The sequence below is a fragment of the Nycticebus coucang genome, chromosome 22, assembly GCF_027406575.1.
Source record: "Nycticebus coucang isolate mNycCou1 chromosome 22, mNycCou1.pri, whole genome shotgun sequence".
Taxonomy (NCBI): domain Eukaryota; kingdom Metazoa; phylum Chordata; class Mammalia; order Primates; family Lorisidae; genus Nycticebus; species Nycticebus coucang.
This window is the reverse complement of record NC_069801.1, coordinates 3,614,054-3,641,356: the sequence shown is the minus strand read 5'-3', so window position 1 is coordinate 3,641,356 and position 27,303 is coordinate 3,614,054. Positions and strand designations below refer to the sequence as shown.

Below are 27,303 nucleotides of genomic sequence, written 5' to 3'. Positions count from 1 at the left end.
AAATTTGAGTCAGAATCTCACTGCGTTGCCCTGGCTGGAGTGCAGGGTGTACAGTCATAACTCACTGTAACCTTGAACTCCTGAGTGCACATGATCCTCCCCCTCAGTCTCCCAAGTAGCTGAGATTATAGGTGTGTATCACCATGCCTGGCTAATTTTTAGAGTTTTTATAGAGACAAGATCTCTCTTAGTTGCCCAGCCTGGTCTTGAACTCCTCAAGTGATCCTTCTGCCTCAGCCTCCCAAAGTTCTGGGATTACAGGCCTGAGCCACCATGCCTGGCCCTACCTATTGAAAACACTCACAGCACCATAGATCTGTCGTGCCTTATTCTAAAACATATCTGGGGCTCCTGTGTTTGTGAAGAGCTGGCCGGCCTTTTCATCACTGGTACCTGAGACGTGGTGCAGGGGTAACCTTCAGTCATGTGATGTCCCTTTAAACTGGAACAGAAAGCTGGGGCATCGGGGCTGAGAGAGCGTGGTCCCGAGTCCCAGACAAGGTCGTCCTGAGACGTGTGTGTTCTGCTGCGGGGGGGAGTGGACGGTGGAGTAAAGTGAGTGACTGCACTGTGTCCAGACACACCCTTTATCTCTGAGTGTTAGGAAGTTTCGTCTTTCTGTTCTATAAATACGTTTTGATAGTGATTTTCCATCTCACATCAGCCATACCCCTATGGTTCTGAGCTGCTCATAAAGCTGGTGGTTCCTTCCTCACAGCCTGGAGACTCACACGTCAGGTTGCACACCAAGTGTAGGACGCCCAACACTTGAATGTCAGATAAACAAGTCATGTTTTAACATAAATATGTCCCAAATATTGCATGGAACCTATTTATGCTGAAATTATCCCTTGTTTACCTGACATTAAAATGTAACTGAGCCTCCTGTATTCTTACCTGCAAAAGCAGTTCATCGATGAGTCCCCTTAGATGTGAGCACTGCTGGTTGTAACGGGCTGGGATCCCGGTTGGTCTCACCTGGAGACCCTCGTTTTGTGCAGCAGGAATTTTCCTTGGAGGGCGGGGTGTCTCACCTGGAAGCAGACCTGAGCCAGACTCCTGTGGTCCTGGAAACATCTGTGGCTGAGCAGTTACAGGAGCTGCCTTTCACACCTCTGCACGCCCCTATTGTGGTGGGCGCCCAGACCCGGAGGTGAGGTGTGGACTGGGAGGGGTCAGCCCAGGCACGTGCTGTGCGTGTACAGCTATGTGACCCCCAGCAGCAGACTTTCCACAGAGAGGTGCCCTGGCAGGCCCCGCCATCTCTGGGAGCGGGTGGTGCTGAGGGGCCTTTCTCTTCCAGTTTGGGAAGTCAGCTCTCAAGAGCCTCCATGGCGCTCCTGCAGTCTTCTGGTTTCCCTGAGATTCTGGACGCCAGCAAGCAACCTGTGGAAGCTGTGAGTCCTGCAGATCCCGTGACCTTTAACCCTCAAAAGGAGGAATCAGACCGTCTACAAGGCAATGAAATAGTGCTCCAGTTTCTGGCCTTTAGTAGGTAAATTCTCGAGTGTTCTATCTGTGCTACTTTGTGCTACTTTATCACATTCTCTCACATTTTCTGTGTTGAAGAGAATCGTTCACTTAGTTCTGCCCTGGTCGAGCTCTGTCTCAGGCCTTACTAGATTAAGGAGTGCCATCTGCTTTTATTTTATTCTGGCTAGGACCCACCCAAAGCCATTTTAAATGCTGCAAAACCTGTCTTCCGTGGTCCTTAATTAAAATGTGGACAGTGTATAGCCCAGTTCGTTGGTATTAATGTCACTTAAGCCAAAGCAAAGCCATTCACATGGGTGCCTGTGAGGTTTGGACTGTCCCCCACATGTGTGTATTGGAAACCCTGGGTTCCTGTTGTGAGGACTTGATTAATTCAGAGCTGTTGTTGGATTCAGAGTGGCCCAGGACCCCCGAGGGACGGCGCGGCCAAAGACTGTGTATCTCACCTTCCAGTTCTACCGCTTTCCCCCCGTGACAACACCACGGCTGCGGCTGGTGCAGCTGGGCGGGCCTCGGGACACCAGCTCTGGCTCCCTGTCCCATATCCTCGTCCCCACTGACAAAGATGGCTCCTTTGACACCGGTGAGTGCTAACACACATGGCCAGGGGACACCCTGTACTGAGCATGTGCGTGAATTGTGAATTTTATTGTTCAAAGGTTGGAGACGTACACAGTATTTGAGAGACTGGTATGAAGAACTGATGCTCCATGCATGTGGTCTGAATCCTAGTTTCCTGCCAGAAACCAGGGTTATTCTGCAGCAAATCCTAGACCTTTGCAGTATTATCTGTAAACATTTTCTCTGTATATCTAGAAAACTAAGGATCCTTTTTTGAAAAACACAGACTTAGTAATACTATCCTAGCTAGAAACTGATAATTCTTAATATCATCACATATCTAGCCAATGTTAAAAGTTTTCCGGTACCTTCATACATTTTTTTTAGCGGTTTGTTGAAAGATAAGGCCTACACGTGGTAATGGGACAGTCGAGTTTTAGGCCTCTGAGTCTGTCTCTGTAGCTGCTGCCTATCCCTAGTCTCTCTTTTTTCTTTTTAATTTATTTGAGGAAGGCTTGTTGGCCTGTAGAGCATCTGTCCTGTGGTCTGGACTTTGGTTTGAACCCTGGGTGCTGTTGAAAGTGTTTCTCCAGCTCCTCTTTTCCTGCAAACTGGGGTTTAGCCCTAGATGTGTGGGCTAAAGACAGGTGCCTGTCTTTATGGTTTTGGTGAGAATTTTTCTGTGGCTGTGAGGTGATGTCACCTGCTGGCTTCTTTTCATGTACCATCAGTGGCAGTGTACTTCACTGCTTGAGAGATCTACTGTTTCATTCAAGGTGGCACAATGGTGACATTTTTCTTATAGGACACTTTTGTCAGCTGGGATGCCTCCACAACCAGTAACTCTCCCTCGTCAGCCTCCTTGAGGCCCAGTCCATCTGGGAAAGGTGGATGATGCTGATTCTTACCCTCGCTTTGCTAATTGCCAAATTACTGATGTGGTTTCCTCGGATCCTTCATGGGTGGGGACCAGTGACTCTTTTTCTTCTTGTGTCACTGTAGACTCATGGATTTAAACTACACTGGATAGAAACATACTTGACATGTTTTTATTTTTATTGATGGTCAGTTTTTTTGTCTTAGCTCGTGAGGGACTGAGCTGTGGTCTGAGCCACTGCTGCTCCTTGAGGTAGAAGGTGACGGGGGGAAAGTTATATTAAAATACTGACCCCAAATGGAAATGTTAATAGTTCAACATTAGTATGAGTCAAAGGGACAAAAGGCAAATTAGTGCTAGGGATAAAAGCTATTAAATAATAACCAAGAAAATAATTCGCTTGGAAAACAAATGATTCTGAATCAGTGAACTTCTAACATATATGGCCTCAAAATATAAAGGAAAACTTGGTGAACTTATAAGGAGAAATTGATAAACCCACAATTGTAGGAGATGATCAATTTCTGCAAATTGATAGATTGAGCAGAAACAAATTAATGAGGCTATTTTGAAATAGAATTGAAGAAGGTGATCTCTAAACTGTATACTCAATTTAGAGAATATGCATTATTTTCGAGCATACCTTGAAACTTATGAGAACTGAGTGTTCATATGTGTATTTTTAGGTCACCAGGCAGGTGTCACCTTGTGCCAAGAGAATCATATCAAATCTAATCTTATGGAATCCTCTGGCCATAATGCCACAAGGTCAGAAATCAGTCACTTTCTTCCCCACAAACACTCCACACTGCTGTTTTCCTGGAATTGTGAAGCATTCTTCTGAATATTCCATGAGCCAGCGAAGAAATCAAAATGGAAATGGCTATTTAAAACTGAATGACAAAGTAATTTTGGCTGTCAAAACTTAGGAGATCCAAGTAATTCAGCAAAATTTACAATTTTAAATGTCCATGTTGGGGAAGAAGAAAGTGTCCCTTAAGATACCATTTTAATTGTTCAACTGAAGAAGTTTGACAACAAGGCCGGGTGTGGCGGCTCCGGAGTTCAAGGCAACCAGAGCAAGAGCGAGAGCTCGTCTCTACTAAAAGTAGAAACATTGGCTGGGTGTGTGATGGTGCGCACTGGTCGTCCCAGGTACTCGGGAGGATCGCTCGAGCCCAAGAGTTTGAAGTTTCTGTGAGCTGGGCTTATGCCATAGCACTGTACCCAGCATGACAGGGTGAGACTCTGTCTCAAAAAACAAAAGAACCCAAATCCCCATTACCAACAACAAAAAAAGAATTGTGGGAGGAAGAACAGCATAAATCCTAAAAGGGCAGAAGGGAAACTTACCATGAGTGTCAGTGTTTAGAAGACAAACTCTGGACAGGACAAGCTGAGCTGCTGGGCGTGAGGGCAGCAGGTGTGGTCTGACCCGAGGTTGGATTCAGTGGAGAGAGTCGGGTAGTGTAGAGCAAAATCCCTGTTCTTTGTAGTGTCTTTATTTACAGTGATGTGGTTATGGGAATGTAGTTAGTGCCAGAGTGAGCTATGCTTGCTGGCTCCCACCCAGGAAATGGTGGACTCTGATGCGCAGGAGGTGGGACAGTGGCAGGCCTCGTGCCCTGGAGTGAGCTCTTGCCCCTGCGTCTTGGACTCTCGCACCCTCTCCTGCAGGCAGATCTGAAGAGAGCATGAGCCTCTCCTGCCCTGAAAGCCTCGTGCCTGGGCAGGGAGAGGTGAGGAGGCCCTCGGTCTGGAGGCACAGGGCTGGGGCCGGACGTTTCCTGGTTTGATTTTCTCAACTTACTGGCCCTAACTATTAAGTTTATAGCCAAGCAGAAGTGTGGCCCTTGTCCTTGGGGGAAGAGGCCAGTCACCACCAGGGCAGCCTGCAGCCTTCCTGGGGTCCCTTCTTTCCAGAGAAGCACTTTTCCTTTGTCCACCCTGGGGGGCCTTTGGGGGACGTTTGGCTTCTGCCCAGAGTGCTGTAAAATGGACCAGAGTAAGCGTGAGTCCAGGCTCCTCTGTGCCCTGCTGAAAACTTATGCCCTGTTCTGTCTCCCATTCCAGGCTCTATTTTGTCATTCTATCCAGCAAAGCTCATCAGAGGTCAGCAGTGAGGTGAAGTTGAGGGCGTCAGGACAAAGGGCCAGCCATTTAGACGTGCTCTTGCCTCGAATCCGAACCCCTTTCCATGATAAATTTCCCAGAGAGAAATTAAAGTCCCCAAATTAAATTTCCTTGCAAGTTGAAGTTCAAAGAAATTAAACTCCAAAATCAAAATTTCTTGTCATTTTGGATTAAAATTCAAAGTCTAGAATACTTAAGTTAGAGTCAGAAAAAATATAAAAGTTCATTTCAAATTATTACATAGCTGGGTCTCTGTCTGGGCAGACCAGGCTCCTTCACAGCCTGGGTGTCCTTCTCCTCCTTGGCCGGGCAGGGTTCCTTGGGGCTCTCGAAGTGACACTGGTCAGCATCACGTCTGTCTTGAGCCTCACCTAAAAGATATGTTTTGTTATTGTTGAAATGTAACACACACACGGTAAAGTGCACCCATCTCAAATGTGTGGTCCTATGATTTAAAAAATATTAATAATTTTACTTTTTTAGAGTAGTTTTAAGTTTGCAGAAAAATTGAGTAGATAGTATAGGGAGTCCCCATAGACCTGTATGTGTCCCCTGTTACTAAAATTTGGTGTGGCATATTGGTCACAGCTGATGAACCAGTACGGATACATTATCATTAACTAAATCTCATAGTTTATAGTGGGGTTCACTCTTGAGGCCAAGTGCGGTGACTCACACCTGTAATCCCAGCACTTTAGGAGGGTGGATTCTTTGAGACCAGCCATAAGCAAGAGGGAGACCTGATCTCTGTTAAAAATAGAAAAATTAGCTGGGCATTGTAGCGGGTGCCTGTAGTCCTAGCTACTTGGGAGGCTGAGGCAAGAGGAGTTTGAGGTTGTCTATCCAGGGTGACCGAGTGAGACTCTGTCTCCAAAAGTTCACTCTTTGCCTTATACAATTGTGACTTTGGGAAATGCATAATGTCACGTATCCACCATGACAGGGTTGTTGCTACAGCGCCAGCTCGCTGCTCCGCCTGTCCGTTCCCCTGAGAACACTGCGCGTTTCCAGACTGGCTTCCTGCACTCAGCAGTGGGCAGTGACGTTTCTCTGTGCCTTTCTGTATCTTGATGGCTCTTTCTCTTTATTGCTGAATAATACTCAGCTGAAAGGACGTGCCACTGTTTATCTCTTTACTTATTGAGGGGCATCTTGATTCTAGTTTTTGGCAATTTTAAATAAAGCCGTTATAAACTTCTCTGTGCGGGATTGTGTATGGTCATAAACTTTCACCCTGGTGAAAGTTTGGGGTAGATTACTGAAGGGTGTGATTCCTGGATCTTATGGTAACAGTACATTTAGTAATGCGAGCTCCTCCCTCTGCGCACCTCGGCAGCACTGGGCGTGGCCAGTGTGTGGCTCTGGCCCTGCAGCACGCATGCGCGGCGGTGACAGCGGGCTCCTCCGCGCACCTCGGCAGCAATGGGCGTGGCCCGTGTGTGGCTCTAGCCCTGCAGCACGCATGCGCAGCGGTGTCTCCGCCTGCTATTTGCTGTCCTCTAACGGCACGTGATGCTGCACGTCTTGTCACGTGTGCTCATCACCATCTCTGTCGTCTTTCACGAAGTGTCTGTTCGCACAGACGCTTGAACGTTTTTTTTTTAATGTTTTGGACGCAAGTCTTGTGCCTTTGCTCGTCTCCCTCCCAGCCTGGGCTGGTCGGTGCCCTCCCCTCTGCGCGGTGTTTGGCAGGCAGGAGTTTTTAACTGTAGTGCAGTCCAGCTCGTCTGTTACTTCTCTTCTGGACTGTCCCCAAAAGTTATCTCCAAACCTGAGGTCCCCTAGATTTTGTTCTGATATTGGAACGTGGTACACCATGCAGGGCTGGCATGGTGGGGCACTGTCACTGTTTGCTGAAGGACTGACTTGGTGGTAGTGTGGGAGACCTGGCTCTGTGGGATGTGGTGGTGACGAGACTGGCCGGGAGGGGAGCTCTTGGGGTGCGCAGAGAGCTTTGGCTGGGTCTGTGGTATACGAGAAGCTGAGGTGGAATGCGGAGAGGCCCAGGATGTCATTGGCAGTCAGCCTGCAGGGGTCTGGCCCCTGCCTCCCTTATAAGACATGTTGGTGGCCGGGCAGTGCCCGAGCCTGGGCTTGGGCAGTCAGGGCCTTTGTTCCAGGGCCCTCTGTTCCTCCGGGAAGTGCCGTGGAGCTCCTGTCTGTGCGTGGGTGGGTTCTGAGCTCTTACTGCCTGCTGGAGTCCTCAGAGCTGGCTGTGGGGCCAGGGCCGGAGGTTGGGGGGCTTGTTCTGGTCCCCTCTGAGATGCTACACTGGGGACTTGCCCATCACTGTGTGACGTTTCTTGCCAGCTCCTCTTCCGTCTTTGCCTGATTACTCACCTGCCTTCCCACCCTGTGACAGGCCCGTTTCAGCTCCCGTGTGGCCTGCATCTCAGGCTGTGCCCTTGTCCCCACCACTGCACTCACCCCTTTCATTGAAAGCACTGTCCCTAGGCCTTAAGGAAAGCAGATGGGACATCAGTCTATGGTCATCCCGTGGGTGGCTGGCGCTGGGTGGGTGGGTGGGGATCTGGGCAAACTCCACACAAAGCTCAGCCTGGTCTGGGCTAGAGCTGGAGGTGTCGAGGGAACACTTGCTCCTTCCCCACTGAACCTCTGAAATACTCTTCCCACTATTGATAGAAAGGGGGAAAATGGTGTTTCCCAGCACCACTGTTTCCTACACATTAACTAATGATAATTTCAATGGCATTTTCATCAATTTAGAATTCATAATAAAGCCACTTCCGGAAGATGCTGGCTGGGTGGCTAGCCAGTTCCCGTCCCCAGTCAGTCTGGTGGTCAGGAGCAGACCCCAGGGAGAGGAGCCTGTGGGATCCTGTGCAGTGTGCGCTGAGCCATCTCATTTAGAGCCCTGCCTGTGTGTGTGAGCACCCTGGAGTTCACAGCAGATGCAGGCTGCCTGTTCCCTGAGACCTGTGTGCCTAGAATAATAACTCCCAGGGCCTTGCCTGGGTGTTATCCCCTCATCCATCACAGCCTGTTTTACTAGGACTTGCTGAGAGCCATAAATCTTATTTTGGGAGGAGTTTATTATATATATGGGAAAGAAATGTAGTCTTCTGAATCTGACTCTTGGTTTTATTAATTTGGATATTTTATGATGATTTTGATTAATATGTTTATTAACTGTGGCTGTGACAGAAGCAGAAATTAGTAATCATGAGCAGGGCAGAAATCTCTTCAAAGTGTAAAAATGACAAATGCCTCTGATTACTCTTGGCTCCTGTGGGGCCTCCTGCAGGCTCGCCCGGCCTCCAGCTGAGGTACATGGTAGATGCCGCGTTCCTGAAGCCCGGCGAGCGGCACTGGTTCCTCCGCTACCTGGCCGTGCAGACGCTGCAGATGGATATCTGGGACGGGGACTCCTTGCTTCTCCTTGGATCTGCCGCTGTCCAGATGAAGGTAGGGCTGTCCTGCAGGACAGGCATGCAGTCAGGGCGCCATGGCATGCACAAAGACAGCCACCCTCCCGAGGTCTGTCTGCCTGGTGGTGACCGTTGCTTTCCAATGCTGGACTGTGGTTTAGCTTTTTTGTTCACTAATTCAAAACAGTGCCGCCGCCTCTGTTTGCTGAAAGGATAAGATTTTTGACCGAGTCTGAATTATATAATGCCAGGTGTTTGCTCAGTGAACTTTTAGGATCCAAACTCAGGAATCAAACCCTGGTAATGTTACCTTTACCTTCTGCTCCTTTGAATGTGATGATAGGATTTCCCGAGGGCAGCTGCCAGGTGCCAGGAGGGCCTTCCCATCCAGAGGTGACCTTCAGGATGGTGTGAATGGCCGCACGAGAGCCTGGAGTAGTGCTTTTCCAATTCTTTTTTTTTTTTTAGAGACAGAGTCTCACTTTGTTGCCCTCAGTAGAGTACTGTGGCATCACAGCTCACAGCAACCTCCAGCTCTTGGGCTTAGGTGATTCTCTTGCCCCCCCTCCTGAGTAGCTGGGACCACAGGTGCCCGCCACAATGCCTGGCTATTTTTTGTTGCAGTTTGGCCTGGGCTGGGTTTGAACCCGCCACCCTCAGTATATGGGGCTGGCACCCTACCCACTGAGCTGCAGGTGCTGCCTGCTTTCCCAATTCTAATTAAAATTAGAATCTATTTTTTTCCCCAGTCTATAAATAGTATTTTATTTATTTATTTTTATTAAATCATAGCCGTGTACATTAATGCAATCGTGGGGTACAATATGCTGGTTTTATATACAATTTGAAATGTTTTCATCAAACTGGTTAACATAGCCTTCATGGCATTTTCTTAGTTATTGTGTTAAGACATTTATATTCTACACCTAGTAAATTTCATATGTACCCTTGTAAGATGCACCCTAGGTGTGATCCCACTGATTACCCTCCCTCCATCTGTCATAAGAAAGCTATAAATTGGTTTCATAGTAAGACTGAGTACATTGGATACTTTTTCTTCCATTCCTGAGATACTTTGCTAAGAAGAATATGTTCCAGCTCCATCCATGTAAACATGAAAGAGGTAAAGTCTCCATCTTTCTTTAAGGCTGCATAATATTCCATGGTGTACATATACCACAATTTATTAATCCATTTGTGGGTCGATGGGCACTTGGGCTTCTTCCATGACTTAGCAATTATGAACTGGGCTGCAATAAACATTTAGAATCTATTTTTTAAATTGTGTTTTTGTTGTCTCCTTGTGTACTGACACCTAAATCCATCCATTCCTTTGTTCTTTTTTGCTGGGGTTTCTCCCCGGGGGACCGCAGATGGTCAATGTAGAGTTACCATGACAATGCTAAGGACTGGGGACATTTCCACTGTGGGATGTGATGTCCTGAGAATTTTTCTCCCAGCCTGTGGGGCGGGGTGGGAGAGGATGGAGCTCCTGCGGTTCTGAAGTTCCTCCACTCTGCTTCTTCCCACTTAGCTACGTTCCTCTGGACTCCAGCCATAGTCGCCCCCTCTGCTACCCTCTTAGCCCCGTCCCCTCCAGTGGCCGCATGGTCCCTGAGCAGTGCTGATCCTGTCCAGGCACTCCTCTGCTACCCTCTTAGCCCCGTCCCCTCCAGTGGCTGCATGGTCCCTGAGCGGTGCTGATCCTGTCCAGGCACTCCTCTGCTACCCTCTTAGCCCCGTCCCCTCCAGTGGCTGCATGGTCCCTGAGCAGTGCTGATCCTGTCCAGGCACTCCTCTGCTACCCTCTTAGCCCCGTCCCCTCCAGTGGCCGCATGGTCCCTGAGCAGTGCTGATCCTGTCCAGGCACTCCTCTGCTACCCTCTTAGCCCCGTCCCCTCCAGTGGCTGCATGGTCCCTGAGTGGTGCTGATCCTGTCCAGTCACTCCTCTGCTACCCTCTTAGCCTTGTCCCCTCCAGTGGCCGCATGGTCCCTGAGCAGTGCTGATCCTGTCCAGGCACTCCTCTGCTACCCTCTTAGCCCCGTCCCCTCCAGTGGCCGCATGGTCCCTGAGCGGTGCTGATCCTGTCCAGGCACTCCTCTGCTACCCTCTTAGCCCCGTCCCCTCCAGTGGCCGCATGGTCCCTGAGTGGTGCTGATCCTGTCCAGTCACTCCTCTGCTACCCTCTTAGCCCCGTCCCCTCCAGTGGCTGCATGGTCCCTGAGCAGTGCTGATCCTGTCCAGGCACTCCTCTGCTACCCTCTTAGCCCCGTCCCTCCAGTGGCTGCATGGTCCCTGAGCAGTGCTGATCCTGTCCAGTCACTCCTCTGCTACCCTCTTAGCCTTGTCCCCTCCAGTGGCCGCATGGTCCCTGAGTGGTGCTGATCCTGTCCAGGCACTCCTCTGCTACCCTCTTAGCCCCGTCCCTCCAGTGGCTGCATGGTCCCTGAGCAGTGCTGATCCTGTCCAGGCACTCCTCTGCTACCCTCTTAGCCCCGTCCCTCCAGTGGCTGCATGGTCCCTGAGCAGTGCTGATCCTGTCCAGTCACTCCTCTGCTACCCTCTTAGCCCCGTCCCCTCCAGTGGCTGCATGGTCCCTGAGCAGTGCTGATCCTGTCCAGTCACTCCTCTGCTACCCTCTTAGCCCTGTCCCCTCCAGTGGCCGCATGGTCCCTGAGCGGTGCTGATCCTGTCCAGGCACTCCTCTGCTACCCTCTTAGCCTTGTCCCCTCCAGTGGCTGCATGGTCCCTGAGTGGTGCTGATCCTGTCCAGGCACTCCTCTGCTACCCTCTTAGCCTTATCCCCTCCAGTGGCTGCATGGTCCCTGAGTGGTGCTGATCCTGTCCAGGCACTCCTCTGCTATCCTCTTAGCCTTGTCCCCTCCAGTGGCTGCATGGTCCCTGAGCGGTGCTGATCCTGTCCAGGCACTCCTCTGCTACCCTCTTAGCCTTATCCCCTCCAGTGGCTGCATGGTCCCTGAGTGGTGCTGATCCTGTCCAGGCACTCCTCTGCTACCCTCTTAGCCTTGTCCCCTCCAGTGGCTGCATGGTCCCTGAGTGGTGCTGATCCTGTCCAGGCACTCCTCTGCTACCCTCTTAGCCTTGTCCCCTCCAGTGGCTGCATGGTCCCTGAGTGGTGCTGATCCTGTCCAGTCACTCCTCTGCTACCCTCTTAGCCCTGTCCCCTCCAGTGGCCGCATGGTCCCTGAGTGGTGCTGATCCTGTCCAGGCACTCCTCTGCTACCCTCTTAGCCTTGTCCCCTCCAGTGGCCGCATGGTCCCTGAGTGGTGCTGATCCTGTCCAGGCACTCCTCTGCTACCCTCTTAGCCTTGTCCCCTCCAGTGGCTGCATGGTCCCTGAGCGGTGCTGATCCTGTCCAGGCACTCCTCTGCTACCCTCTTAGCCTTGTCCCCTCCAGTGGCTGCATGGTCCCTGAGTGGTGCTGATCCTGTCCAGGCACTCCTCTGCTACCCTCTTAGCCTTGTCCCCTCCAGTGGCTGCATGGTCCCTGAGTGGTGCTGATCCTGTCCAGGCACTCCTCTGCTACCCTCTTAGCCTTGTCCCCTCCAGTGGCTGCATGGTCCCTGAGTGGTGCTGATCCTGTCCAGGCACTCCTCTGCTACCCTCTTAGCCTTATCCCCTCCAGTGGCCGCATGGTCCCTGAGTGGTGCTGATCCTGTCCAGGCACTCCTCTGCTACCCTCTTAGCCTTGTCCCCTCCAGTGGCTGCATGGTCCCTGAGTGGTGCTGATCCTGTCCAGTCACTCCTCTGCTACCCTCTTAGCCCCGTCCCCTCCAGTGGCCACATGGTCCCTGAGTGGTGCTGATCCTGTCCAGTCACTCCTCTGCTACCCTCTTAGCCCCGTCCCCTCCAGTGGCCGCATGGTCCCTGAGTGGTGCTGATCCTGTCCAGTCACTCCTCTGCTACCCTCTTAGCCTTGTCCCCTCCAGTGGCTGCATGGTCCCTGAGCGGTGCTGATCCTGTCCAGGCACTCCTCTGCTACCCTCTTAGCCTTGTCCCCTCCAGTGGCTGCATGGTCCCTGAGTGGTGCTGATCCTGTCCAGGCACTCCTCTGCTACCCTCTTAGCCTTGTCCCCTCCAGTGGCTGCATGGTCCCTGAGTGGTGCTGATCCTGTCCAGGCACTCCTCTGCTACCCTCTTAGCCTTGTCCCCTCCAGTGGCCGCATGGTCCCTGAGTGGTGCTGATCCTGTCCAGGCACTCCTCTGCTACCCTCTTAGCCCCGTCCCTCCAGTGGCTGCATGGTCCCTGAGCAGTGCTGATCCTGTCCAGGCACTCCTCTGCTACCCTCTTAGCCTTGTCCCCTCCAGTGGCCGCATGGTCCCTGAGCAGTGCTGATCCTGTCCAGGCACTCCTCTGCTACCCTCTTAGCCCCGTCCCCTCCAGTGGCCACATGGTCCCTGAGTGGTGCTGATCCTGTCCAGTCACTCCTCTGCTACCCTCTTAGCCCCGTCCCCTCCAGTGGCCGCATGGTCCCTGAGCAGTGCTGATCCTGTCCAGGCACTCCTCTGCTACCCTCTTAGCCCCGTCCCCTCCAGTGGCTGCATGGTCCCTGAGCAGTGCTGATCCTGTCCAGGCACTCCTCTGCTATCCTCTTAGCCCCGTCCCCTCCAGTGGCCGCATGGTCCCTGAGTGGTGCTGATCCTGTCCAGTCACTCCTCTGCTATCCTCTTAGCCCCGTCCCCTCCAGTGGCCGCATGGTCCCTGAGTGGTGCTGATCCTGTCCAGTCACTCCTCTGCTATCCTCTTAGCCTTGTCCCCTCCAGTGGCTGCATGGTCCCTGAGCAGTGCTGATCCTGTCCAGGCACTCCTCTGCTACCCTCTTAGCCCTGTCCCCTCCAGTGGCCGCATGGTCCCTGAGTGGTGCAGATCCTGTCCAGTCACTCCTCTGCTATCCTCTTAGCCTTGTCCCCTCCAGTGGCCGCATGGTCCCTGAGCAGTGCTGATCCTGTCCAGGCACTCCTCTGCTACCCTCTTAGCCCTGTCCCCTCCAGTGGCCGCATGGTCCCTGAGCAGTGCTGATCCTGTCCAGGCACTCCTCTGCTACCCTCTTAGCCCTGTCCCCTCCAGTGGCCGCATGGTCCCTGAGCAGTGCTGATCCTGTCCAGTCACTCCTCTGCTACCCTCTTAGCCTTGTCCCCTCCAGTGGCCGCATGGTCCCTGAGCAGTGCTGATCCTGTCCAGGCACTCCTCTGCTACCCTCTTAGCCCTGTCCCCTCCAGTGGCCGCATGGTCCCTGAGTGGTGCAGATCCTGTCCAGTCACTCCTCTGCTACCCTCTTAGCCTTGTCCCCTCCAGTGGCCGCATGGTCCCTGAGCAGTGCTGATCCTGTCCAGGCACTCCTCTGCTACCCTCTTAGCCCTGTCCCCTCCAGTGGCCGCATGGTCCCTGAGTGGTGCAGATCCTGTCCAGTCACTCCTCTGCTATCCTCTTAGCCCCGTCCCCTCCAGTGGCCGCATGGTCCCTGAGCAGTGCTGATCCTGTCCAGTCACTCCTCTGCTACCCTCTTAGCCTTGTCCCCTCCAGTGGCCGCATGGTCCCTGAGCAGTGCTGATCCTGTCCAGGCACTCCTCTGCTACCCTCTTAGCCCTGTCCCCTCCAGTGGCCGCATGGTCCCTGAGTGGTGCAGATCCTGTCCAGTCACTCCTCTGCTATCCTCTTAGCCCCGTCCCCTCCAGTGGCCGCATGGTCCCTGAGCAGTGCTGATCCTGTCCAGTCACTCCTCTGCTATCCTCTTAGCCTTGTCCCCTCCAGTGGCTGCATGGTCCCTGAGTGGTGCTGATCCTGTCCAGTCACTCCTCTGCTACCCTCTTAGCCTTGTCCCCTCCAGTGGCCGCATGGTCCCTGAGCAGTGCTGATCCTGTCCAGGCACTCCTCTGCTACCCTCTTAGCCCTGTCCCCTCCAGTGGCCGCATGGTCCCTGAGTGGTGCAGATCCTGTCCAGTCACTCCTCTGCTATCCTCTTAGCCCCGTCCCCTCCAGTGGCCGCATGGTCCCTGAGCAGTGCTGATCCTGTCCAGTCACTCCTCTGCTACCCTCTTAGCCTTGTCCCCTCCAGTGGCCGCATGGTCCCTGAGCAGTGCTGATCCTGTCCAGGCACTCCTCTGCTACCCTCTTAGCCCTGTCCCCTCCAGTGGCCGCATGGTCCCTGAGTGGTGCAGATCCTGTCCAGTCACTCCTCTGCTATCCTCTTAGCCCCGTCCCCTCCAGTGGCCGCATGGTCCCTGAGCAGTGCTGATCCTGTCCAGTCACTCCTCTGCTATCCTCTTAGCCTTGTCCCCTCCAGTGGCTGCATGGTCCCTGAGCGGTGCTGATCCTGTCCAGTCACTCCTCTGCTACCCTCTTAGCCTTGTCCCCTCCAGTGGCTGCATGGTCCCTGAGCAGTGCTGATCCTGTCCAGGCACTCCTCTGCTACCCTCTTAGCCCTGTCCCCTCCAGTGGCCGCATGGTCCCTGAGTGGTGCAGATCCTGTCCAGTCACTCCTCTGCTATCCTCTTAGCCCCGTCCCCTCCAGTGGCCGCATGGTCCCTGAGCAGTGCTGATCCTGTCCAGTCACTCCTCTGCTATCCTCTTAGCCTTGTCCCCTCCAGTGGCTGCATGGTCCCTGAGCGGTGCTGATCCTGTCCAGTCACTCCTCTGCTACCCTCTTAGCCTTGTCCCCTCCAGCGGCTGCATGGTCCCTGAGTGGTGCTGATCCTGTCCAGTCACTCCTCTGCTACCCTCTTAGCCTTGTCCCCTCCAGTGGCTGCATGGTCCCTGAGCGGTGCTGATCCTGTCCAGTCACTCCTCTGCTACCCTCTTAGCCTTGTCCCCTCCAGTGGCTGCATGGTCCCTGAGCAGTGCTGATCCTGTCCAGGCACTCCTCTGCTACCCTCTTAGCCTTGTCCCCTCCAGTGGCTGCATGGTCCCTGAGTGGTGCTGATCCTGTCCAGTCACTCCTCTGCTACCCTCTTAGCCTTGTCCCCTCCAGCGGCTGCATGGTCCCTGAGTGGTGCTGATCCTGTCCAGTCACTCCTCTGCTACCCTCTTAGCCTTGTCCCCTCCAGTGGCCGCATGGTCCCTGAGTGGTGCTGATCCTGTCCAGTCACTCCTCTGCTACCCTCTTAGCCTTGTCCCCTCCAGTGGCTGCATGGTCCCTGAGCAGTGCTGATCCTGTCCAGGCACTCCTCTGCTACCCTCTTAGCCTTGTCCCCTCCAGTGGCCGCATGGTCCCTGAGTGGTGCTGATCCTGTCCAGTCACTCCTCTGCTACCCTCTTAGCCTTGTCCCCTCCAGTGGCCGCATGGTCCCTGAGTGGTGCTGATCCTGTCCAGTCACTCCTCTGCTACCCTCTTAGCCTTGTCCCCTCCAGTGGCTGCATGGTCCCTGAGCAGTGCTGATCCTGTCCAGTCACTCCTCTGCTACCCTCTTAGCCTTGTCCCCTCCAGTGGCTGCATGGTCCCTGAGCGGTGCTGATCCTGTCCAGTCACTCCTCTGCTACCCTCTTAGCCTTGTCCCCTCCAGTGGCTGCATGGTCCCTGAGCAGTGCTGATCCTGTCCAGGCACTCCTCTGCTACCCTCTTAGCCTTGTCCCCTCCAGTGGCCGCATGGTCCCTGAGTGGTGCTGATCCTGTCCAGTCACTCCTCTGCTACCCTCTTAGCCTTGTCCCCTCCAGTGGCCGCATGGTCCCTGAGCGGTGCTGATCCTGTCCAGGCACTCCTCTGCTACCCTCTTAGCCCTGTCCCCTCCAGTGGCTGCATGGTCCCTGAGTGGTGCTGATCCTGTCCAGTCACTCCTCTGCTACCCTCTTAGCCTTGTCCCCTCCAGTGGCCGCATGGTCCCTGAGCAGTGCTGATCCTGTCCAGTCACTCCTCTGCTACCCTCTTAGCCCTGTCCCCTCCAGTGGCCGCATGGTCCCTGAGTGGTGCTGATCCTGTCCAGTCACTCCTCTGCTACCCTCTTAGCCCTGTCCCCTCCAGTGGCTGCATGGTCCCTGAGTGGTGCTGATCCTGTCCAGTCACTCCTCTGCTACCCTCTTAGCCTTGTCCCCTCCAGTGGCCGCATGGTCCCTGAGTGGTGCTGATCCTGTCCAGTCACTCCTCTGCTACCCTCTTAGCCCTGTCCCCTCCAGTGGCCGCATGGTCCCTGAGCAGTGCTGATCCTGTCCAGTCACTCCTCTGCTACCCTCTTAGCCCTGTCCCCTCCAGTGGCTGCATGGTCCCTGAGTGGTGCTGATCCTGTCCAGTCACTCCTCTGCTACCCTCTTAGCCTTGTCCCCTCCAGTGGCTGCATGGTCCCTGAGCAGTGCTGATCCTGTCCAGTCACTCCTCTGCTACCCTCTTAGCCCTGTCCCCTCCAGTGGCTGCATGGTCCCTGAGCAGTGCTGATCCTGTCCAGTCACTCCTCTGCTACCCTCTTAGCCCTGTCCCCTCCAGTGGCTGCATGGTCCCTGAGCAGTGCTGATCCTGTCCAGGCACTCCTCTGCTACCCTCTTAGCCCTGTCCCCTCCAGTGGCTGCATGGTCCCTGAGCAGTGCTGATCCTGTCCAGTCACTCCTCTGCTACCCTCTTAGCCCCGTCCCCTCCAGTGGCTGCATGGTCCCTGAGTGGTGCTGATCCTGTCCAGTCACTCCTCTGCTACCCTCTTAGCCTTGTCCCCTCCAGTGGCCGCATGGTCCCTGAGTGGTGCTGATCCTGTCCAGTCACTCCTCTGCTACCCTCTTAGCCCTGTCCCCTCCAGTGGCCGCATGGTCCCTGAGCAGTGCTGATCCTGTCCAGTCACTCCTCTGCTACCCTCTTAGCCTTGTCCCCTCCAGTGGCCGCATGGTCCCTGAGCAGTGCTGATCCTGTCCAGGCACTCCTCTGCTACCCTCTTAGCCCTGTCCCCTCCAGTGGCTGCATGGTCCCTGAGTGGTGCTGATCCTGTCCAGGCACTCCTCTGCTACCCTCTTAGCCCCGTCCCCTCCAGTGGCTGCATGGTCCCTGAGCGGTGCTGATCCTGTCCAGTCACTCCTCTGCTACCCTCTTAGCCTTGTCCCCTCCAGTGGCCGCATGGTCCCTGAGCGGTGCTGATCCTGTCCAGGCACTCCTCTGCTACCCTCTTAGCCTTGTCCCCTCCAGTGGCTGCATGGTCCCTGAGCGGTGCTGATCCTGTCCAGTCACTCCTCTGCTACCCTCTTAGCCTTGTCCCCTCCAGTGGCCGCATGGTCCCTGAGTGGTGCTGATCCTGTCCAGTCACTCCTCTGCTACCCTCTTAGCCTTGTCCCCTCCAGTGGCTGCATGGTCCCTGAGTGGTGCTGATCCTGTCCAGTCACTCCTCTGCTACCCTCTTAGCCCCGTCCCCTCCAGTGGCCGCATGGTCCCTGAGTGGTGCTGATCCTGTCCAGGCACTCCTCTGCTACCCTCTTAGCCTTGTCCCCTCCAGTGGCCGCATGGTCCCTGAGTGGTGCTGATCCTGTCCAGTCACTCCTCTGCTACCCTCTTAGCCCTGTCCCCTCCAGTGGCTGCATGGTCCCTGAGTGGTGCTGATCCTGTCCAGTCACTCCTCTGCTACCCTCTTAGCCCTGTCCCCTCCAGTGGCTGCATGGTCCCTGAGCGGTGCTGATCCTGTCCAGTCACTCCTCTGCTACCCTCTTAGCCTTGTCCCCTCCAGTGGCCGCATGGTCCCTGAGTGGTGCTGATCCTGTCCAGTCACTCCTCTGCTACCCTCTTAGCCCTGTCCCCTCCAGTGGCTGCATGGTCCCTGAGCGGTGCTGATCCTGTCCAGTCACTCCTCTGCTACCCTCTTAGCCTTGTCCCCTCCAGTGGCCGCATGGTCCCTGAGTGGTGCTGATCCTGTCCAGTCACTCCTCTGCTACCCTCTTAGCCTTGTCCCCTCCAGTGGCCGCATGGTCCCTGAGTGGTGCTGATCCTGTCCAGTCACTCCTCTGCTACCCTCTTAGCCTTGTCCCCTCCAGTGGCCGCATGGTCCCTGAGTGGTGCTGATCCTGTCCAGTCACTCCTCTGCTACCCTCTTAGCCTTGTCCCCTCCAGTGGCCGCATGGTCCCTGAGTGGTGCTGATCCTGTCCAGGCACTCCTCTGCTACCCTCTTAGCCCCGTCCCCTCCAGTGGCTGCATGGTCCCTGAGTGGTGCTGATCCTGTCCAGGCACTCCTCTGCTACCCTCTTAGCCCTGTCCCCTCCAGTGGCCGCATGGTCCCTGAGTGGTGCTGATCCTGTCCAGTCACTCCTCTGCTACCCTCTTAGCCCCGTCCCTCCAGTGGCTGCATGGTCCCTGAGTGGTGCTGATCCTGTCCAGTCACTCCTCTGCTACCCTCTTAGCCTTGTCCCCTCCAGTGGCCGCATGGTCCCTGAGTGGTGCTGATCCTGTCCAGTCACTCCTCTGCTACCCTCTTAGCCCTGTCCCCTCCAGTGGCTGCATGGTCCCTGAGTGGTGCTGATCCTGTCCAGTCACTCCTCTGCTACCCTCTTAGCCCTGTCCCCTCCAGTGGCCGCATGGTCCCTGAGTGGTGCTGATCCTGTCCAGGCACTCCTCTGCTACCCTCTTAGCCTTGTCCCCTCCAGTGGCCGCATGGTCCCTGAGTGGTGCTGATCCTGTCCAGTCACTCCTCTGCTACCCTCTTAGCCTTGTCCCCTCCAGTGGCCGCATGGTCCCTGAGTGGTGCTGATCCTGTCCAGGCACTCCTCTGCTACCCTCTTAGCCTTGTCCCCTCCAGTGGCTGCATGGTCCCTGAGTGGTGCTGATCCTGTCCAGGCACTCCTCTGCTACCCTCTTAGCCTTGTCCCCTCCAGTGGCCGCATGGTCCCTGAGTGGTGCTGATCCTGTCCAGTCACTCCTCTGCTACCCTCTTAGCCTTGTCCCCTCCAGTGGCCGCATGGTCCCTGAGTGGTGCTGATCCTGTCCAGTCACTCCTCTGCTACCCTCTTAGCCCTGTCCCCTCCAGTGGCTGCATGGTCCCTGAGTGGTGCTGATCCTGTCCAGGCACTCCTCTGCTACCCTCTTAGCCTTGTCCCCTCCAGTGGCCGCATGGTCCCTGAGTGGTGCTGATCCTGTCCAGGCACTCCTCTGCTACCCTCTTAGCCTTGTCCCCTCCAGTGGCCGCATGGTCCCTGAGTGGTGCTGATCCTGTCCAGTCACTCCTCTGCTACCCTCTTAGCCTTGTCCCCTCCAGTGGCCGCATGGTCCCTGAGCGGTGCTGATCCTGTCCAGGCACTCCTCTGCTACCCTCTTAGCCTTGTCCCCTCCAGTGGCTGCATGGTCCCTGAGCGGTGCTGATCCTGTCCAGTCACTCCTCTGCTACCCTCTTAGCCTTGTCCCCTCCAGTGGCTGCATGGTCCCTGAGTGGTGCTGATCCTGTCCAGGCACTCCTCTGCTACCCTCTTAGCCTTGTCCCCTCCAGTGGCCGCATGGTCCCTGAGTGGTGCTGATCCTGTCCAGTCACTCCTCTGCTACCCTCTTAGCCTTGTCCCCTCCAGTGGCCGCATGGTCCCTGAGTGGTGCTGATCCTGTCCAGTCACTCCTCTGCTACCCTCTTAGCCTTGTCCCCTCCAGTGGCCGCATGGTCCCTGAGTGGTGCTGATCCTGTCCAGTCACTCCTCTGCTACCCTCTTAGCCTTGTCCCCTCCAGTGGCCGCATGGTCCCTGAGCAGTGCTGATCCTGTCCAGTCACTCCTCTGCTACCCTCTTAGCCCCGTCCCTCCAGTGGCTGCATGGTCCCTGAGCAGTGCTGATCCTGTCCAGGCACTCCTCTGCTACCCTCTTAGCCTTGTCCCCTCCAGTGGCCGCATGGTCCCTGAGCGGTGCTGATCCTGTCCAGTCACTCCTCTGCTACCCTCTTAGCCTTGTCCCCTCCAGTGGCTGCATGGTCCCTGAGCGGTGCTGATCCTGTCCAGGCACTCCTCTGCTACCCTCTTAGCCTTGTCCCCTCCAGTGGCCGCATGGTCCCTGAGCAGTGCTGATCCTGTCCAGTCACTCCTCTGCTACCCTCTTAGCCTTGTCCCCTCCAGTGGCCGCATGGTCCCTGAGCGGTGCTGATCCTGTCCAGGCACTCCTCTGCTACCCTCTTAGCCTTGTCCCCTCCAGTGGCCGCATGGTCCCTGAGCGGTGCTGATCCTGTCCAGTCACTCCTCTGCTACCCTCTTAGCCTTGTCCCCTCCAGTGGCCGCATGGTCCCTGAGCGGTGCTGATCCTGTCCAGGCACTCCTCTGCTACCCTCTTAGCCCTGTCCCCTCCAGTGGCTGCATGGTCCCTGAGCGGTGCTGATCCTGTCCAGGCACTCCTCTGCTACCCTCTTAGCCTTGTCCCCTCCAGTGGCTGCATGGTCCCTGAGCGGTGCTGATCCTGTCCAGTCACTCCTCTGCTACCCTCTTAGCCTTGTCCCCTCCAGTGGCCGCATGGTCCCTGAGTGGTGCTGATCCTGTCCAGTCACTCCTCTGCTACCCTCTTAGCCTTGTCCCCTCCAGTGGCTGCATGGTCCCTGAGCAGTGCTGATCCTGTCCAGTCACTCCTCTGCTACCCTCTTAGCCTTGTCCCCTCCAGTGGCCGCATGGTCCCTGAGCGGTGCTGATCCTGTCCAGGCACTCCTCTGCTACCCTCTTAGCCTTGTCCCCTCCAGTGGCTGCATGGTCCCTGAGTGGTGCTGATCCTGTCCAGGCACTCCTCTGCTACCCTCTTAGCCTTGTCCCCTCCAGTGGCCGCATGGTCCCTGAGTGGTGCTGATCCTGTCCAGTCACTCCTCTGCTACCCTCTTAGCCTTGTCCCCTCCAGTGGCCGCATGGTCCCTGAGTGGTGCTGATCCTGTCCAGTCACTCCTCTGCTACCCTCTTAGCCTTGTCCCCTCCAGTGGCCGCATGGTCCCTGAGTGGTGCTGATCCTGTCCAGTCACTCCTCTGCTACCCTCTTAGCCTTGTCCCCTCCAGTGGCCGCATGGTCCCTGAGCAGTGCTGATCCTGTCCAGTCACTCCTCTGCTACCCTCTTAGCCCCGTCCCTCCAGTGGCTGCATGGTCCCTGAGTGGTGCTGATCCTGTCCAGTCACTCCTCTGCTACCCTCTTAGCCTTGTCCCCTCCAGTGGCCGCATGGTCCCTGAGCGGTGCTGATCCTGTCCAGTCACTCCTCTGCTACCCTCTTAGCCCTGTCCCCTCCAGTGGCCGCATGGTCCCTGAGTGGTGCTGATCCTGTCCAGTCACTCCTCTGCTACCCTCTTAGCCTTGTCCCCTCCAGTGGCTGCATGGTCCCTGAGTGGTGCTGATCCTGTCCAGGCACTCCTCTGCTACCCTCTTAGCCTTGTCCCCTCCAGTGGCTGCATGGTCCCTGAGTGGTGCTGATCCTGTCCAGTCACTCCTCTGCTACCCTCTTAGCCTTGTCCCCTCCAGTGGCCGCATGGTCCCTGAGCAGTGCTGATCCTGTCCAGTCACTTCTCTGCTACCCTCTTAGCCCCGTCCCTCCAGTGGCTGCATGGTCCCTGAGTGGTGCTGATCCTGTCCAGGCACTCCTCTGCTACCCTCTTAGCCTTGTCCCCTCCAGTGGCTGCATGGTCCCTGAGCAGTGCTGATCCTGTCCAGTCACTCCTCTGCTACCCTCTTAGCCTTGTCCCCTCCAGTGGCCGCATGGTCCCTGAGCAGTGCTGATCCTGTCCAGTCACTCCTCTGCTACCCTCTTAGCCTTGTCCCCTCCAGTGGCCGCATGGTCCCTGAGTGGTGCTGATCCTGTCCAGTCACTCCTCTGCTACCCTCTTAGCCTTGTCCCCTCCAGTGGCTGCATGGTCCCTGAGCAGTGCTGATCCTGTCCAGGCACTCCTCTGCTACCCTCTTAGCCTTGTCCCCTCCAGTGGCTGCATGGTCCCTGAGTGGTGCTGATCCTGTCCAGTCACTCCTCTGCTACCCTCTTAGCCTTATCCCCTCCAGTGGCTGCATGGTCCCTGAGTGGTGCTGATCCTGTCCAGTCACTCCTCTGCTACCCTCTTAGCCTTGTCCCCTCCAGTGGCCGCATGGTCCCTGAGTGGTGCTGATCCTGTCCAGTCACTCCTCTGCTACCCTCTTAGCCTTGTCCCCTCCAGTGGCTGCATGGTCCCTGAGCAGTGCTGATCCTGTCCAGGCACTCCTCTGCTACCCTCTTAGCCTTGTCCCCTCCAGTGGCTGCATGGTCCCTGAGTGGTGCTGATCCTGTCCAGTCACTCCTCTGCTACCCTCTTAGCCTTGTCCCCTCCAGTGGCCGCATGGTCCCTGAGCGGTGCTGATCCTGTCCAGGCACTCCTCTGCTACCCTCTTAGCCTTGTCCCCTCCAGTGGCCGCATGGTCCCTGAGTGGTGCTGATCCTGTCCAGGCACTCCTCTGCTACCCTCTTAGCCTTGTCCCCTCCAGTGGCTGCATGGTCCCTGAGTGGTGCTGATCCTGTCCAGTCACTCCTCTGCTACCCTCTTAGCCTTGTCCCCTCCAGTGGCTGCATGGTCCCTGAGTGGTGCTGATCCTGTCCAGTCACTCCTCTGCTACCCTCTTAGCCTTGTCCCCTCCAGTGGCTGCATGGTCCCTGAGCGGTGCTGATCCTGTCCAGTCACTCCTCTGCTACCCTGTTAGCCCTGTCCCCTCCAGTGGCCGCATGGTCCCTGAGTGGTGCTGATCCTGTCCAGTCACTCCTCTGCTACCCTCTTAGCCTTGTCCCCTCCAGTGGCCGCATGGTCCCTGAGCGGTGCTGATCCTGTCCAGGCACTCCTCTGCTACCCTCTTAGCCTTGTCCCCTCCAGTGGCTGCATGGTCCCTGAGTGGTGCTGATCCTGTCCAGTCACTCCTCTGCTACCCTCTTAGCCTTGTCCCCTCCAGTGGCTGCATGGTCCCTGAGCGGTGCTGATCCTGTCCAGTCACTCCTCTGCTACCCTCTTAGCCTTGTCCCCTCCAGTGGCCGCATGGTCCCTGAGCAGTGCTGATCCTGTCCAGTCACTCCTCTGCTACCCTCTTAGCCTTGTCCCCTCCAGTGGCTGCATGGTCCCTGAGCGGTGCTGATCCTGTCCAGTCACTCCTCTGCTACCCTCTTAGCCTTGTCCCCTCCAGTGGCCGCATGGTCCCTGAGCAGTGCTGATCCTGTCCAGTCACTCCTCTGCTACCCTCTTAGCCTTGTCCCCTCCAGTGGCCGCATGGTCCCTGAGCAGTGCTGATCCTGTCCAGTCACTCCTCTGCTACCCTCTTAGCCTTGTCCCCTCCAGTGGCCGCATGGTCCCTGAGCAGTGCTGATCCTGTCCAGTCACTCCTCTGCTACCCTCTTAGCCTTGTCCCCTCCAGTGGCCGCATGGTCCCTGAGCAGTGCTGATCCTGTCCAGTCACTCCTCTGCTACCCTCTTAGCCTTGTCCCCTCCAGTGGCTGCATGGTCCCTGAGCAGTGCTGATCCTGTCCAGTCACTCCTCTGCTACCCTCTTAGCCTTGTCCCCTCCAGTGGCTGCATGGTCCCTGAGCGGTGCTGATCCTGTCCAGGCACTCCTCTGCTACCCTCTTAGCCTTGTCCCCTCCAGTGGCTGCATGGTCCCTGAGTGGTGCTGATCCTGTCCAGTCACTCCTCTGCTACCCTCTTAGCCTTGTCCCCTCCAGTGGCTGCATGGTCCCTGAGTGGTGCTGATCCTGTCCAGTCACTCCTCTGCTACCCTCTTAGCCTTGTCCCCTCCAGTGGCTGCATGGTCCCTGAGTGGTGCTGATCCTGTCCAGTCACTCCTCTGCTACCCTCTTAGCCCCGTCCCTCCAGTGGCTGCATGGTCCCTGAGCGGTGCTGATCCTGTCCAGTCACTCCTCTGCTACCCTCTTAGCCTTGTCCCCTCCAGTGGCCGCATGGTCCCTGAGCAGTGCTGATCCTGTCCAGTCACTCCTCTGCTACCCTCTTAGCCTTGTCCCCTCCAGTGGCTGCATGGTCCCTGAGTGGTGCTGATCCTGTCCAGTCACTCCTCTGCTACCCTCTTAGCCCTGTCCCCTCCAGTGGCTGCATGGTCCCTGAGTGGTGCTGATCCTGTCCAGGCACTCCTCTGCTACCCTCTTAGCCTTGTCCCCTCCAGTGGCTGCATGGTCCCTGAGTGGTGCTGATCCTGTCCAGGCACTCCTCTGCTACCCTCTTAGCCTTGTCCCCTCCAGTGGCTGCATGGTCCCTGAGTGGTGCTGATCCTGTCCAGGCACTCCTCTGCTACCCTCTTAGCCTTGTCCCCTCCAGTGGCTGCATGGTCCCTGAGTGGTGCAGATCCTGTCCAGTCACTTCTCTGCTACCCTCTTAGCCTTGTCCCCTCCAGTGGCTGCATGGTCCCTGAGTGGTGCTGATCCTGTCCAGTCACTCCTCTGCTACCCTCTTAGCCTTGTCCCCTCCAGTGGCTGCATGGTCCCTGAGTGGTGCTGATCCTGTCCAGTCACTCCTCTGCTACCCTCTTAGCCCTGTCCCCTCCAGTGGCTGCATGGTCCCTGAGCGGTGCTGATCCTGTCCAGTCACTCCTCTGCTACCCTCTTAGCCTTGTCCCCTCCAGTGGCTGCATGGTCCCTGAGTGGTGCTGATCCTGTCCAGGCACTCCTCTGCTACCCTCTTAGCCTTGTCCCCTCCAGTGGCTGCATGGTCCCTGAGTGGTGCTGATCCTGTCCAGGCACTCCTCTGCTACCCTCTTAGCCTTGTCCCCTCCAGTGGCCGCATGGTCCCTGAGTGGTGCTGATCCTGTCCAGTCACTCCTCTGCTACCCTCTTAACCTTGTCCCCTCCAGTGGCTGCATGGTCCCTGAGCAGTGCTGATCCTGTCCAGTCACTCCTCTGCTACCCTCTTAGCCCCGTCCCCTCCAGTGGCTGCATGGTCCCTGAGTGGTGCTGATCCTGTCCAGGCACTCCTCTGCTACCCTCTTAGCCTTGTCCCCTCCAGTGGCTGCATGGTCCCTGAGCGGTGCTGATCCTGTCCAGGCACTCCTCTGCTATCCTCTTAGCCTTGTCCCTTCCAGTGGCTGCATGGTCCCTGAGCGGTGCTGATCCTGTCCAGGCACTCCTCTGCTACCCTCTTAGCCTTGTCCCCTCCAGTGGCTGCATGGTCCCTGAGTGGTGCAGATCCTGTCCAGTCACTTCTCTGCTCTTGCACCTGCTGTGTTCTCCTGGGTGCCCCTTGTCCTGTGAGCGCAGGGCCTCTGGGTCCCCGACACCAGGCCCTAGCTCCCCGGGGGCTTTGCCCGCTCCTCTTTCCTCCATCCTGCTGACGGATCCTGTGACTTGGTGTCCCTGGTTGCAGCCCTCAGCATCATCCATGGGGAGGCTGTGCCTGCTAGGGGTTGGGGGAGCTGCTAGGGGTGGGGGAGCTGCTGGGGGGCAATTGCTAGGCGTGGGGGAGTTGGGGCACAGGCTGTGCCAGGTGACAGGGTAGGGCCTGCAGGCTGAGGATGTGGCAGGTGTGAACTGCTTTCCTGATTCCTCACCCTGCTCTTCTGTTCCCATAGGGTCATGGCAGGGCCCCACTGGGTTAATGAGGCCATTGCTTGTCTGTTCCCACCTTGGCCTCAAAGTCCCTGGAGGCTGGTGTCGTCACTGCTGTGTCCCAGCAGTTGTAAGCCCCGGCAGGCGCTGCTTGGTGGTGGAGGAACATTTGGGGGAGGCAGGCAGTGAGAGGGCAGAGGAGCCCCATGGGGTGCGTTGGGAGCCACAGGGGGTCCCACTCTGCCCTGCTGAGCCCTTTGCCCCTTCTTTGCTGTCGCACCTGGACCCAGAAGCCATTGATCTCTTCTCACATCAAGAGCCCCTTAAATGTTGTGCTTATGGACACAGACGTGGACAAACTAAAATTTACTGTTCTAAAATAAAGTCTTTGAACTTTGAAACTCAGGTAGAAAAGATTGAAAAGTAAGATAGGACAAGGTGATTCCTGTGACTCCAGCTCCTGAGAGGTTAAGACGCTCTGTTTGTCCTGGGATTTATTTTCTGTGAGATGAGAATGCATTTCACCTTGTTTTGCTTCTCCCTGCGGTTGGACATTCAAGCAAGTTTTCCTCCTCCTATTCATTGCAGTGGATGCCTTGAAGTTAAATACGACTTCTAGTTGATTCCTAAGGATAAAGACAATGGCACGCTGTCCCGGCAGTGGGAACAGTTACTTCTGGTGCCTGGTTGCTTGTGGGCCTGATCTGATGTGACTGCGGCCCAGCCCTCTGGGGCAGTCCTGTTGCTGTCCTTGTTTCTAGTAGAGAAACTGAGGCCAGAGCAGGATTTCTAGCCCAGTGCTGCCTCAGAAGCTTTCTTGTCCCCACACGGTACATGTCCAGAAGTGTGGTTCTGAAGGCTGCAGGTGTGCAGAGCTGGTGGGGGTGGGCCGTGCTGGCCCAGCAGGGCCTGTGCGTGTGGAGGTGAGAGGACACCTGTGTCCCACACTCTTGCCTTTGTGGGGCGTCAGCCTCTAGAACAGCAGTTCTTAACCTGTGGGTCGCGTCCCCTTTGTAACAATGAAAATACATCCTGCATATCAGTTATTTACATTATGATTCATAACAGTAGCAAAATTATAGTTATGAAGTCGCAAGGAAAATAATTTTATGGTTCGGGGTCACCACAAGACAAGGAACTGTGTTAAAGGATCGCGGCATTCGGAGGCATTAGGAAGCTTGAGAACTACTGCTCTAAAGATCCTTTTCTTTTTTTTTTGCTCTGAAGATCCTTTGCTGTTTTGATGGGTGAGAAAGATGCCTGTTATAGTTTGCATTTTTTTGCTTCCAATAGTCGGGCTGACTGTTGTTTCTGTACCTGGTGGTCATTCTCCAAAGGGGTTACAGCGACTGGGGTTCCTGAGCCCCAGGTGTGTGTGCGGCTAATGTGGACTATGTGGCTGAGCCTTGCTGAGCTGGCAGGGGCTGAAGTAACTGGAAGCCC

General features: G+C 55.8%; 1 protein-coding gene across 6 annotated transcripts in view; it reads left to right on the top strand.

Moving 5' to 3' along the window:
- The window catches only part of NPHP4 (nephrocystin 4), a 112,643-nt gene that overhangs the window by 64,616 nt on the left and 20,724 nt on the right, over positions 1-27,303 (top strand). For 5 of the 6 annotated variants that reach the window (XM_053576564.1, XM_053576563.1, XM_053576565.1 and 2 more), the window contains 4 exons: positions 1,002-1,153; positions 1,304-1,495; positions 1,890-2,077; positions 8,331-8,491. In XM_053576564.1, the coding sequence (XP_053432539.1) occupies positions 1,002-1,153; positions 1,304-1,495; positions 1,890-2,077; positions 8,331-8,491 (693 nt within the window). The remainder of the gene's footprint in view (positions 1-1,001; positions 1,154-1,303; positions 1,496-1,889; positions 2,078-8,330; positions 8,492-27,303) is intronic. The other variant, XM_053576566.1, reaches the window with a different exon arrangement.